This window comes from Dipodomys merriami, unplaced genomic scaffold (assembly GCF_024711535.1).
Source record: "Dipodomys merriami isolate MVZ:Mamm:240054 unplaced genomic scaffold, mDipMer1.0.p SCAF_78, whole genome shotgun sequence".
NCBI lineage: Eukaryota > Metazoa > Chordata > Mammalia > Rodentia > Heteromyidae > Dipodomys > Dipodomys merriami.
In genome coordinates, this window is record NW_027206379.1 from 5,106,703 (window position 1) to 5,120,744 (window position 14,042).

General features: G+C 54.2%; 2 protein-coding genes across 2 annotated transcripts; one reads left to right on the top strand and one right to left on the bottom strand.

Moving 5' to 3' along the window:
* Window positions 1-618, bottom strand: LOC138818644 (keratin-associated protein 5-5-like). The gene has a single exon (XM_070009621.1). The coding sequence runs from the start codon at window positions 616-618 to the stop codon at window positions 1-3; it is 618 nt and encodes a 205-aa protein (XP_069865722.1).
* A 10,520-nt stretch (window positions 619-11,138) lies between these two features.
* Window positions 11,139-11,900, top strand: LOC138818645 (keratin-associated protein 5-5-like). Its single transcript, XM_070009622.1, has 2 exons — window positions 11,139-11,503; window positions 11,720-11,900. Exons 1-2 carry the CDS (start codon window positions 11,139-11,141, stop codon window positions 11,898-11,900), a joined length of 546 nt encoding a protein of 181 aa, XP_069865723.1.
* Window positions 11,901-14,042: the final 2,142 nt, after the last annotated feature.

Genomic DNA, 14,042 nt, shown 5'->3' on the forward strand with positions numbered 1-14,042 from the left:
TTAGCAAGAGCAGGACTCACAGCAGCAGGGTTTGCAACAGCTGGACTCACAGCAGCAGGGCTTGCAACAGCTGGACTGGCAGCAGCAGGGCTTGCAACAGCAGGACTCACAGCAGCAGGGCTTGCAACAGCTGGACTGGCAGCAGCAGGGCTTGCAACAGCAGGATTCACAGCAGCAGGGCTTGCAACAGCAGGACTCACAGCAGCAGGGCTTGCAACAGCTGGACTGGCAGCAGCAGGGCTTGCAACAGCTGGACTCACAGCAGCAGGGCTTGCAACAGCTGGACTCACAGCAGCAGGGTTTGCAACAGCTGGACTGACAGCAGCAGGGCTTGCAACAACTGGACTGACAGCAGCAGGGCTTGCAACAACTGGACTGACAGCAGCAGGGTTTACAACAGCTGGACTGGCAGCAGGGTTTGCAACAGCAGGACTGACAGCAGCAGGGTTTGCAACAGCTGGACTGGCAGCAGCAGGGCTTGCAACAGCTGGACTGGCAGCAGCAGGGCTTGCAACAGCTGGACTGGCAGCCCCCACAGGAGCCACAGCCCCCCTTGCAGCCCCCGCAGGAGCCACAGCTGGAGCAGGAGCAGGAGCAGGCTGGCACACAGCAGCTCATGGTTGTGGTGGTGGAGGGTGGAGGAGGTGAGAGGAGCAGGTGGAGAGAGAGGTGAGTGGTGTGGGGCCTACTAGCCTGGCCTTTATGTCCCTGTGGGGTCAGGTGTGGACTGGGCACGAGGTCACTTCCTGGTCCTGCCTTGTGGTCACTTCCTGGTCCTGGTACACGGTCTCTTCCTGTTCTGGCACGCGTGCACTTCCTCCTGTGTGGAGCTGTTTCCTGGCGGCTGCCTGCGGTCTGTTTTGCTCTTCTGGTTCTCTGCTGACCCTGTGATCTGGTCAGGTGTCTTGGCGCTCCCTGTCCCCCTGGCTCAGCTCGCTCGACCTCATGACCCTGCACAGTGCCCACCTGCCTCAAGCTGACCCCGACACTAACAGTGGACGCTCCAGTCCTGGCTGCTTTCCATCGGTGGCTTTGGGTCTTCAGTTCTTTATTTTGATGTCTGATTTGGGGCTTGGTTACATGAGGAGGATTGAGGCCCGGGATCTGAGGTCCCAGTGTTTCTGGCCGTGACTCTCTGCTGGTGTGCAAGGAGCTTCTCTGAAGACATGATGGAGCTGGGGTTGGAGGCTGGGCGCACGCGCTGCGCGGACCCCTGTGAGGGCGGCGGAGGCAGCGTGGGCTCCACGGGGCACACGGGACAGTGAGGGCCCCACACGGAGCTGGGACCGAAGATTTCTCGCTGCTCCTTGTGATTGCATGGATTTAGGCAGTGCCGTGGGTTGAATCCGGGTGTAGCCATTGCCGGGTGCAGTGCCAGCCCTGGAGGCCCTGGCCCGACACTGGTTGGGGGTCTGGTGCTGCGGCAGCCACAGGAAGATGATGGAGATGCTCCTATGCACACATGGAGTGTGGCTGACTGTGTCCACGATGGTGGAGGTGGCGTGGAGGGGGCCGTGGTGGAGGAGAGGAGAAGGTGCCTCCAGCAGACAAGGGCCAGCCTGGGTATTCAAGCTGGGGGAGGGGAGGAGCATTGAGGGACAGGAGGCTGGGGCCGGCGGTGGGGAAGACAGCGGTGGTTGTGGGCAAGGTGGTATCCTGTTCTCTGTGTTTGGAGAGAGGCCTGACATTTCCTTTGCTTGTATTCATTCGTTTATTTGTTTATTATTTGCAGGCACCTAGGTTTGACCTCAGGGCCTGGGCAGAAGCTCCTGGGACTGGAATGCCTGCTTCTTCCATTCTGCTTTTTGTTGGTTGTTTTAGAGATGGAGTCGCTTGGAATTTATTTCATGCTATTTAGTTCACCTTCTATTAATTTTTTGTTTTTGTTTGTTTTTTGCATTCATGGGGCCTGAACTCTGGGCCTGGGCGCTGCCCTCAGCTCTTCAGCTCAAGGCCAGCGCTCTACCACTTGAGCCACAGCACCACTTCCAGTGTTCTGGTGGTTCATTGTAGATAAAAGTCTCAGGGACCTTCCTGCCTGGGCTGGCTTTGAACCACAATCATCATATCTCTGCCTCCTGATGAGCAGGATTACAGGTGTGAGCCTCCTCTTTTCATTATTTAATAGGTTTCTTCACATGATGTGTTTTCAGTGACCAGGAAGACTTACATAGTTATGGTTTGTGATGTGACATTTTGGATTAAGTGCCTAGAGACAAGGCCCAGTGACTGGGGTCGTAGTTTACTGACTGTGGGCGTGGCTCAGTGACTGTGGGCGTGGCTCACTGATGGCTTAGCTCACTGGCTGGGGGCGTGGCTCATGACTGGAGGCGTGGCTCAGTGACTGGAGGTGTGGCTCATTGATGGGCGTGGCTCAGTGACTGGGGGCGTGGCTCAGTGACTGGGGGCGTGGCTCAGTGACTGGGGGCGTGGCTCACTGATGGCTTAGCTCACTGGCTGGGGGTGTGGCTCATGACTGGGGGCGTGGCTCAGTGACTGGGGATGAGGCTCAGTGGCCTATACTGGGGTCTGTGGGCATTTTCCTACCACATGCAAGGCCCTTCGGGTTCCATCCCCAGCAATGCAGAAATAAATGTAATTTGAAACATAAAGTGTGTCATAAATTGAGGCCACACATACACATCTATAGGAGACAAGACACCCTGAGGTAAGGAATTCGTTTTCTCTGTAAATACAATACAAGTCAAAGGACATGTAAGTTGCCTGAGAGTCAAATCACACCCACAGTAATAATGAAAGAAATTCAGGAGATACCCCTTTCTACCTTTGAAGGGCATGAAGATTTCAAAGCTACATCGCTGGTTGGCGGTGGCTCACGCCTGTCATCTTAGCTACTCAGGAGACTGAGATCTGAGGCTCACAGTTCAAAACCAGCCCAGGAAGGAAAGTTGTGAGACTCCTAGGGTGCTAGCAGCATTGAGGAAAGATGTTCAGGGACAGCATCCAATCCCCGATTTCATTCCCCAGTGCCAGCCTGTAGGTGGTGCCAGTGTACACACACACACACACACACACACACACACACACACACACATACACACACGCACACTAACATTGACTGTGGTGAATGCTATTTATGAATATATAAAATGTGTATACAAAACAGTACCTACAGATCTGAAAGAGGACAAAGGTGAAATTAATGAGCCTGTGACCAGGTGTAGACACTGGGTGGGATATGACATTTCTTCTCCCAGTAGTCTCTCTAATGATGTGGATAAAAGTGTGGTTTTAAAATACTGTAATCAGCAGACACTATGCTTAAAGTGGACTGTACAACCTGTGGGTGGGGACGGGAGGGAAGACCTAGGACTGAAGGAGGGGGAGACACTGTCCAAACAGAAATGCACGCATTACCTGCCTGTGTAAGCCCACTGTACACCACCTTGTAACAATAAAAGAATTCTAAAGTGCTGTACTGGAACAGGGTGGAATTTGCATAGAAATACAGTTGTATGTGGGGGGAGATGGGAGAAATCAGTCAGAATGGCCCTGGGAAGCCACGCCCCTGGAAGCCACGCCCCAGAGGCCACACCCACAGTCAGTCCTACCCCCACGGAGCCACACACCATGGGAGACCACGCCCACAGAGAGCCACACCCATGGGAGACCACGCCCACAGAGCCACACCCACGGGAGATCACGCCCACCGAGCCACACCCATGGGAGACCACGCCCACAGAGCCACACCCACAAGAGACCACGCCCACAGAGCCACACCCACGGGAGACCACACCCACAGAGCCACACCCACAAGAGAACACACCCACAGAGCCACACCCATGAGAGACCACGCCCACAGAGCCACACCCACGGGAGACGACGCCCACAGAGGCCACACTCACAGTGACCACGCCTACAGAAAGCCACACACATAAAGGCCAGGCCAGGAGGCCCCACACCACTCACCTCTCTCTCCACCTGCTCCTCTCACCTCCTCCACCCTCCACCACCACAACCATGAGCTGCTGTGTGCCAGCCTGCTCCTGCTCCTGCTCCAGCTGTGGCTCCTGCAGGAGCTGCAAGGGGGGCTATGGCTGCTGCGGGAGCTGCAAGGGAGGCTGTGGCTCCTGCGGGGATGCAGTGGGGGCTGTGGCTCCTGCGGTGGCTGCAGAGGGGGCTGTGGCTCCTGCGGGGCTGCAAGTCTTGCTGTTGTAAACCCTGCTGTGGTGAGTCCAGCTCTTCAAAGCCTTGCTGCTGCCAATCCTGCTGTTGTGAGTCCATCTGTTATGAGCCCTGCTGCTGTCAGTCCATCTGTTGTGAGCCCGGCTGCTGCCCGTCCAGCTGCTGTGCCCCGTGTGCTGTCAGTTCAGGGCTGAGGCTTGGAACTCAGCCAGGTCCTTGCAGAGCTGCTGCTATGGCCTGGCCTTTGTCACTGAGCCTCACACCGTGATGTGTAGTTGCCGCGGACCGGGTTCTGTCGGGACGACGGAGGATACCTAGGGGAGGAACCTGGAATAGGTGGGGAGATGGCAAACAGACAACTCACACACAAGAGGAGTGGATGCTGAGTGCTGAGTGCGATTTAATGCAGAGGATAGCAAACTTTTATAACAGAAGTCTCCATGAGAAAGGGCAAAAGGTTACACAATCTTGCTGCATGGCTCCTTTCTTGGGTGGTCACCAGCTGGGCACCTGATAGGCATTTGTCTTCGGCTTATCTCTAAGGAATACAATGGGTTTGGGTTTCGATGTTTGTCACCAATTAACCATTACCTATTTTTATAGAGGTCTTAACTTTCCTATAAGATCTTTCCTGTCTCTTCTTTAATAGTAAACTTCAAGGAGACCTGGATCTAGCAATTCTCTAGGTTTAGCAATTCTCTTAGTAAACAGCAGGAAATTCTCTCTCCTAAATAATTATCTCAGCAATTGCCCATACATTCTTTCTGTTTTAGCTGAGCCTATAGCTTCTTGTAAATCCCTTACAAATAATTCCTTCTGCTGACTTTGTGAAACCCCCAATACTTTTATATTTACTTATAACTTGTCTCCTAGCCTCCATAAGAGGGGTTTCAGGTTAGCACTTAACTCTGGTGAGTTAGTCATATTTTTTAAGACACTCATCAGATATTGGAGTCTTCAACACTCTTAAGAAAGAGCTTTGAATAAGGGAACGTTGACAATGAGCAAGTACAAAAAGCAGTAGAAGCAGTAAAAGATTAACAGGCACTCTTATGAGGGAAGAAAGACAGAAACACATCTTTTCCCAGGGGTTTGCCAGCCTTTTTCCAGGAGTAGGCCTCTTAGAAGCCCTATTCTCCAAGGTAGACTTCGGTGAAGTCCCAAAACTTGGAGATAGGTTTCTGTAAAGCCCCATTCTCTGAGGTAGACTTCGGTGAAGTCCCAAAACTCAGAGATAGGTCTCTGAAGCCCCTATCATGGTCTGATAGATGGTTTCCCATGCTAAGCAGACTCTACTGGGGTCGGCGTGGCATGTAGTCATTCTCCCACTTCGCCGGTAGAGTGAGGGCAGGGTTGGGTCCAGACGCCAGGAGGGGGACATCCCCATGCCTGGTGTCCGGAGGAAACCTCAGGTCCCCTGCTGCTGTCAGAGCCGCCGGAGCCTTGGCGCACAGCGGCCTGTCCTGGGTTATAATCTTGGGGTTCAGGGTGGGTGAGGACTTCCCCTGGGCAGCCTTGCACTCAAACCCTGTTTCATCTTCAATTGAATGCTGCAAAGCAATGAAATGCTAAGCCAGCACACGGAAAGCCGTCCCACAGGGTTCGGTGGCCTGCTGTCTCAGCGCTGGGGTGGCTTCTTGGTCTTGCTGTGTGGGACCTCGGAAGCCGCCGTCCCCCTCCTTCCCACCGTTCTCTGTCTCTGCCCTGGGTCTCAGCAGCCACTGGTCTGAGGAGACAGGCCTGACCCTGGGCCAGGCCCACAGAAGGCCAGGCCGGCAGCTCCCGGCGGTCCAGCCCCTGCCCACCTCCCCATCCTTACACATCTCCCTTCCAATGCTTCACAACTGACTGCTCTCCTCTCCTTTGTTGATGGGTAAATGGACGGTGCCTTTGAAGCCGATGTTTCTATATCCACCGACCTTCTCAGTGGGACCCGAGATCCTATCTACACCCACATGGTGGCCTGGAGACTGCCACGTCCCCACAGCAGGAGGCTTTGCGTGCTCTCATAAGCCCGCCGGGCACTGGAGGGGAGGCTGACTCCATGGTAGTCCTCCCTGGCTTGTCCCGATCTGCACACCACCTGCAGAATTGTCTGGGAGAGACACAGGGCTGTGTCCAGAGTCCAGCCCTTGGGGCCCCCGGTGCCCTCCTGCTCCTGCCCTTGCGGCCGGCGTTCTCTCAAGACTCTTAACCTGTGCTACTGATTCTTATTTCAAATCATCTGAAAACACGATATTTTGCTGGCAGGAAATGTCCAAAGCAAACAAAAGGCTCATGCCTGTAATTTAGTTACTCAGGAGGCTGAGATCTGAGGGTCCTGGTTCAAAGCCAGTCTGGGGAGGAAAGTTTCTGAAAGTCTCTCTCTCTTTGTATTGCCAGGCTTGGGGCTTGAACTCAGGGCCTGGATGTTGTCTCTGAGTGTCTTTTGTTCAAGGCTAGCTCTCCACCACTTGAGCCACAGTGCCACTTCCCGCTCTTTCTGTTAATGTGGTACGGAGGAATCAAACCCAGGGCTGCATGCGTGCTAGGCAAGCACTCTAACACTGAGCTACCTTCCCAGCCCCTAAACTCTTTTCTGCAATTAATCACCAGAAAGAAAGCTAGAAGTAGAGCTGTGGCTAAAGTGGCTGAACATTAGCCTTGAGAGAGAGGGAAAAAAAGCTGAGTGAAAGCACCTAGTCCTGAGTTCAAGCCCCAGGTCTGGCAAGAAATACTGTAAGAAGGGAAGGCAGGGACGGGTAGGAGTGATAAGGGAAAGGATTTGGTGGAGATATGCTGTGTGTGTGTATGCAGATTCCACAGCCAAACTCTTTTTCTTAATCAATGTATGCGGTCAAAAATGTAAGATACAAACTAAGCAAAAGACAAAATATACTTCAAGAAATTGTTTAGAAAAAGATTCAAATGAAGCCAGGCACCGGTGGCTCATGCCTGCAATCCCAGCTACTCAGGAGGCTGACATCTGAGGATCACAGTTCACAGTCAGCTTGGTCAGGAAAGTCTGAGGGACTCTTATCTCCAGTCAACCACTGAAAACCAGACATGGTGCTGGGACTCCAGTGGTAGAGTGCTAGCCTTGAGCTGAAGAGCTCAGGAACAGTGCCCAGGCCCACAATTCAAGACCCAAGATGGACTAAAAGAAAACAAGACTCAAATGAACAAAGGACTTCAGTGAAAAGTCAATGAATTCATGAAATCCACAGTGGTGTCTACTCACCATGGAGTGTTTTCCGCCACCAAGCAGTGACATCAGCAGCAGGTACATGGGTAGAGCTGCAGACCTTTCTGCTAAGTGAGACAAGCCAGGGTCATAGGATAAAGGTCATGCTTTCCTTCATATGCACATTACACAGACAAGTGTGCACTGCAGGGGAGGAGGATGAGGAGAAGGAACAGAGGCTGCTAGATAGTGGGAGGAGGAGGGGAAACGAGCCAGCGATGGAGGGGTTGATCTGAACCGAGTGTGCTGTACTGGACTGTTAGCAGACTCCAACAGGAAGCATGCATGTGAAGAGTGCAAATGCGTGCAGGCAAAGAGCACAAGGACACTTGGATTGGCACATCAGGGGGAAGCCCCTGTGTGTGCGTTCCCTCCCGTCCATAAGGACAGAGATCTCAGGATGTGGGTGTTGCCCAGCCAGCGGCCAGGCTAGCTTGCTTCTACACAGACAGGCCCATGCGCACACCAGTGGGGTGTGAAGCCACAGTCACACTCACACACACACACTCACACATTACACACTCCCACTCACACAGGCACACACGCACATGCACACAGTCACACACTCACACGCGCGCACACTCACACACACACAGGTGGGAGCAACTGCCCTTCATCCTGGTGCAGTGGGCCCCACCCCCTTACCTGGATTGGTCAGGCTCAGGTTTGTAGTCTCTCAGGATTGGCTAACACCAACACTTAGCCCACAAAGCTGGGGGCTCAGTGGGCCTTCAAGGAGCAAAGGGCCAGGGAAGTCTGGACCAGTTTCACCAAGAAGGAGGGCGGAGGAAGCAAGAATCCAGAAAAAGAATCCAGAGCAGGACAAGTAAACATGGTGTCTTCCAAGGAAGGTAACCATGCACGCTGACAGAAACTCTGTCCCTACTTAGAGAGGACTAGTGGCCTGCCAGTGATCACCACTAATGCCAAGAGTGTTACTCCCCTCCTCCTCCTCCTCCTCCTCCTCCTCCTCCTCCTCCTCCTCCTCTTCTTCCTGATCCTCCTCCTCTCTTCTTCCTCCTGATCCTCTCCTCCTCCTCCTCCTCCTCCTCTTCTCCTCCTCTTCTTGTTCTCCTAGACATTTCTGCCTATGGCTGACTTTGAACTCTGATCCTCTGAACCTCATCCTACTCAGACTCTGGGACATCCTGGCCGCCCTTCCTTCCTTCCGTCCTTCTTCCTTCTTCTTTTCTTCCTTCCTTCCTTCTTTCCCTTCCTCAATCTTCCCTATTTCCTTCCTTTCCTCCTTCCTTCCTTCTTTCCTCCTTTCCTTTCTTTCTTCCTTCCCTCCTTCCCCGTCTTTCTCTTTGTTGCTTGTATTTTTGTTGATTTTTCTTTTCAGAGGGGCTTTACTATGTGACCCAGGCTGGCCTTGAGTTTTCATCCTGTGACCTCAGACTCGCAAATGCTGGGATTATGGGCATGTGAGACCATGGCTTTTTTGTTTTGTTTTGTGTTGTGTTTGTCGGTCCTGGGGCTTGAACTCAGGCCTGGATGCTGTCTCTGAGCTCTTTTTCCCTTTTTTTTTCTCAATGCTAGTGTTCTACCCCCTGAGCCACAGTTCCACTTCTGGGCTTTTCATTTTCTAAAGTTAATTGGAGAAAAAGTCTCATAGACTTGCTGCCTGGACTAGCTTTAAACTGGGATCCGCAGCTCTCAGCCTCCTGAGGAGCTTGGGTTACAGGTGTGCGCCCCTGGCACCGGGCTGATTTTTTCCCCTAGACAATTTTTTGGATCTAAACAAAGTCTGAGTTCTCCGGACAGATGGACCGGGAGTGAATGGATGAATCTGGACCATCTTTTGGCTTTAGAAATCAAGGAGAGGGCAGGGAGCCCCAAGGTGGTGCCAGGACCCCGGCAGGCTCGGTCCTGCCTTGCCAGCCCGCTCCAGTGGTGTGTCCCGTCCGGCCCGGCCACTGCTCTCATTCTACGACAGTGTCGGCTCAGTTCACTGGCTGGGTCAGGGGCTGGATGACAGGCGAGGCTCAGAGCCCACAGCCCTGTCCCGTGGGCCCTGCAGGGCACGGCCAGGCTTGTGTGAGGACACCAGGACAGGCGGCAGGAGAACAGGCAGGCTGCACAGGCAGGGCCGGGGGCCTCTGCACAGCCAGGGACAAGGGAGTCCCCGATTGAAAGGAAATATCTCCTGTCCCCCTCTATCGGCCCCACGGGGGTCACGGGTGTTGCGGGGGCTGATGGCCGCTCCCGCCAGTGGAGGGGCCGAGGGGGCACCAGGCGGGCACAGGAGTGGCGGGCGCCTCCCTGTTCCCGCTCAGCTGTCCCAGGTCGCTCCGCCACTTCTTCCGCAGAGGAGTCTTGCTGCGGGCGGTCAGGGCTCCGGCTGGGGCAGGACATCCACACATCCCAGAGGACATCCTGGCCACCCGTGCTGGCCCGGGAGCCTCCCCCTGACCTCCGGGAAGCAGCCCAAGGCCCAAGACCCCACACAGGGCAGAGGCAGGGGCAGGGGCAGGGGCGACGGACAGAGGGCAGAGGGCAGAGGGCAAGAGGCAGAGGGCAGGGAGGAGGAAGTCTGCTAATCCAGGCACCACACACACACTCTACCAGCTCGCTCTGTGAGACATATTTAGGATCTAATTTGCCAATTGCCGAACTAGTTATTGTCCTAATCAGCCGCTTCACAGCCACACCTGCCCCAAGCCCTCACCAGCCAACTCCCCTTCCACAGGCTGCCTGACATCCTCTCCTACCAACACCTCCTCCTCCAGGCTGCCTGACATCCTCTCCCACCACCTCCTTCTCCTCCAGACTGCCTGACATCCTCTCCCACCACCTCCTCCTCCTCCTCCAGGCTTGGTGCTCTTTCTCCTTTTTTGGGGTGTGGGGGTTGAACTTAAAGCCTCATGCCTACTAGTCAGGGATTTGAACCCCGAGCCAGATGAGCCTACTCCCCAAGGGGTCTCCCAAAGCCAGCTGAGGCTCCTCCCTAAGCCAGCTGAGGCTTCTCCCCACAGGGTCTCCCCAAAGCCAGCTGAGGCTCCTCCCCACGGGGTCTCTCACAGCCAGCTGAGTCCCCACGATTGGGTCCGGCAGTCATTGTCCAGGCTGGATCTGATCTTGGGCTTGGCCCTGCACAGGACCTCTGCTGGGACTTTCCAGTGCAAGGCACTGAAGCCTCTCGCCGGGAACCTCTGGAGAGCACATGTCACAGGCGGTGGCCCTAAACATGTGGACATGAAACCAGCAGCACAGGGGCTGCCCAAAGAAAACCAGGCAGACCTAGAACCACAGCCAGACACAGAGAGAAGAGATCACCCAAAGACTGCCTGCCTCTCCTCTTCCATTCCCCTCCCCTTCCTCTACCTGCTTCCTCTCCTCTTCCTCTCCTCCTTCCCCTCCCTTCTTCTACCTTATTCCTCTCATCTTCCTCTCCCCCTTCCTCTCCTCTTTACTTCGCTTCTTATGCTCACGCTTCTCTTCTCCATCCTCCATCCTCTCCCATTCCTTCCTATTCCTCCCTTCTCCCTCCCTTACTCCCCTCTCTTCTCCTCTCCACTCATTTCTTTTCTCCTGCTTCCGCTCCCTCTTCTCTTCCTTCTTTCCTTCCTCCCTTCCTTACTTCCTCCTTCGTTGTCTTAGAGTAGCTGACAGGACACTGATGATATTAAAAATAAACAAAAACAAGACAGAATCATGTGAGGTGGACAAACACTGGTGGGGACATAAAGGCCAGACCAGGAGGCCCCACACCACTCACCTCTCTCTCCACCTGCTCCTCTCACCTCCTCCACACTCCACCACCACAACCATGAGCTGCTGTGTGCCAGCCTGCTCCTGCTCCTGCTCCAGCTGTGGCTCCTGCGGGGGCTGCAAGGGGGGCTGTGGCTCCTGCGGGGGCTGCAAGGGGGGCTGTGGCTCCTGCGGGGGCTGCAAGGGGAGCTGTGGCTCCTGTGGGGGCTGCAAGGGAGACTGTGGCTCCTGTGGGGGCTGCAAATCCAGCTGTTGCAAGCCCTGCTGCTGTCAGTCCAGCTGTTGCAAACCCTGCTGCTGCCAGTCCAGTTGTTGCAAGCCCTGCTGCTGTCAGTCCAGCTGTTGCAAACCCTCCTGCTGTGAGTCCTGCTGTTGCAAGCCCTGCTGCTGTCAGTCCAGCTGTTGCAAACCCTGCTGCTGTCAGTCCAGCTGTTGCAAACCCTGCTGCTGTCAGTCCAGCTGTTGCAAACCCTGCTGCTGTGAGTCCTGCTGTTGTAAACCCTGCTGCTGTGAATCCTGCTGTTGTAAGCCTTGTTGCTGTGAGTCCTGCTGTTGCAAACCCTGCTGCTGTGAGTCCTGCTGTTGTAAACCTTGTTGCTGTGAGTCCTGCTGTTGCAAGCCCTGCTGCTGCCAGTCCAGTTGTTGTAAACCCTGCTGCTGCCAGTCCAGCTGTTGCAAACCCTGCTGCTGCCAGTCCAGCTGTTGCAAGCCCTGCTGCTGCCAGTCCAGCTGTTGCAAGCCCTGCTGCTGCCAGTCCAGCTGTTGCAAACCCTGCTGCTCCAGCTGCTGTGCCCCCGTGTGCTGCCAGTGCAAGGTCTGAGGCTCTCATCACAGACACCGGTTTCTCAGCAAAGGTCTTGCTGCTTCTCACAGACCTGAAGCCCCACCCCCACTATGCTCCAGAACCCTGGCCTCCTGCAGAGCCAGCATTCAGGGCACTATCAGGGAGCCCAGCCCAGGGGCACAGCCCAAGCTGCTCCTGCTGTCTTTGCTGACCCACCCCTTCTCAAGAGCCAACACCCCCAGTCCTCTTGGTCCTTTAAGCTCCCTGAACCCCTGGACCAGCCCTGCCAGAGCATCCCTGACTCCTCCAGCTCTTCAACACTGGCCCTGACACTGCTCTCTCCTTCCCTGCCTGCCTGCCTGCATCCCTGCCTGCCTCCTTCCTTCCCTCCCTCTCTCCTCTCCTCTCTCCCTGCCTGCTGCCCTGCCTATCTTCTTTTCTCCCTTTCTCTCTTCCTCCCTCCCTCTCTCTCACTTCCCTTTCTCTCTTTCCCCTCTCTTTATTCCTTCCCCCTCCTCCCTGCCCCTTTTTCCTTCCTTCCACTGTCCTTCTTCTCCCTCCTTCTCCCAACCCCTCCCCGCTTTGTCTCTCTCATCCTCCCCCTACCATGTCCAACAGGATGCTGTGGCATCCTTAAATAAAAAGCTTTTCAAAGCATGGTCTAATTCGTATTGTGAGCTTTATTTATTTATTGACATTATATGAGCTTCAATCTGACAAATAAAGTCCAGTTCTTTGGTTCCTCATTCATCCAGGGACGGTGGTCCCTGGCAGAGCCAGGTGGAGCCTCAGGGTCCAGGGTACGGGTGGCCAGGTCGGAAAGCTGGACACGCTGCCTGGGCCAAGCTGCCTGGGCCCCTGCCCAAGCCTAGGCCTTCCTGAGAGGAGGCTGAGCCTGAGTGTGCCCGGATGACAAGTATGCACTACCACACAGTTACTTTTGTCAAGATGGAGTCTTGTGAGCCAGATGCTGGTGACTGGTTCCTGTAATCCTAGCTGCTTCAGGAGCCTGAGATCTGAAGAGGTCAATTCAACTTCTGCTGGGTCAGAAAAGTCTCCTTGACTCGATTTCCAATTAGCCAGCAAAATACAACACCTGAGGTGCTGCTCAAGCGGTAGAGCCGCAGCCATGAGCAAAACAGCTGAGTGAGCATGTGAGGCCCTGAGCTCTAGCCTTGGTACCAGAACACAACAACAACAAGGCAAAACAACACAAGAAACCTATGGAGTCTTGAAGAGTGTTTTCTCCATTCTTCATGGAACACGCATAATTCTCCCAGGGCCAAAATCCCCCCAGCTCTTCTCCTTTGAAGACCAGAGTTACATGGAAAGGAAATTGCTTTCAATTACTGGGTGCCTCTCCTGGCAATCCTGCAATTATCTAGCCATTTACAGCCTTCTACCTATTGCAGTGCGCAGGTCTTGAAAGACCACAGCAAGGCAGGTCTACCTCCACTCACAACGCTTACTTAAAAATTATTTGGTCTTCCTTTTTCCCCTTCCTTCCTTCCTTCCTTTCTTCCATTCTTCCTTCCTTCCTTCCTTCCTTCCTTCCTTCCTTCCTTCCTTCCTTCCTTCCTTCCTTGCTTCCTGCTCTTTCTCCTTTACTTCTCTCTCTTCCTTCCTTCCTTCCTTCTAACTTTTTTGCAATACTTGGGTTTGAACTCAGGGCCTTGCACTTGCTCTGCTGGTACTCTACCACTGGAATCATACAACCACCCTGCTATTTTGCTCATTATTTTGGGGATAGAATCTAGAAAACTTTTCTGTCCAGGCTGATCTTGAACCATGACCCTCCAGATCTCAGCCTTGGGAGTAGCTAGGATAGCAGGTGTGATCCACCAGCACTCGGCTCATTTGGGCTATTTCCAAAGATTGCAAAGATAACATGGGTAGTATAGAACAGCACCAAGAAATGTTCTTAAGCCCCAGCAGAGCATCACTGCCCCGCCAACCTTCCCAAAGGCCGGGTACCTCCTTTCAGGACCCTTCAGACTTAGAGAATGGTGGTGCTTTAATTATTAGTCTGCTTTCTGTTGGTAAAATGAAATAATGGAGGAAAGAGGTGGACTTGGCTCACAGTTCCAAGGCTGAGAGTGGGACAGCGAAGGCCCCTCACCCATCTCATGGTTCTGTGGGAGAGGACAGGAGGCCCATGCCCTCACCCCTCCACTCCCT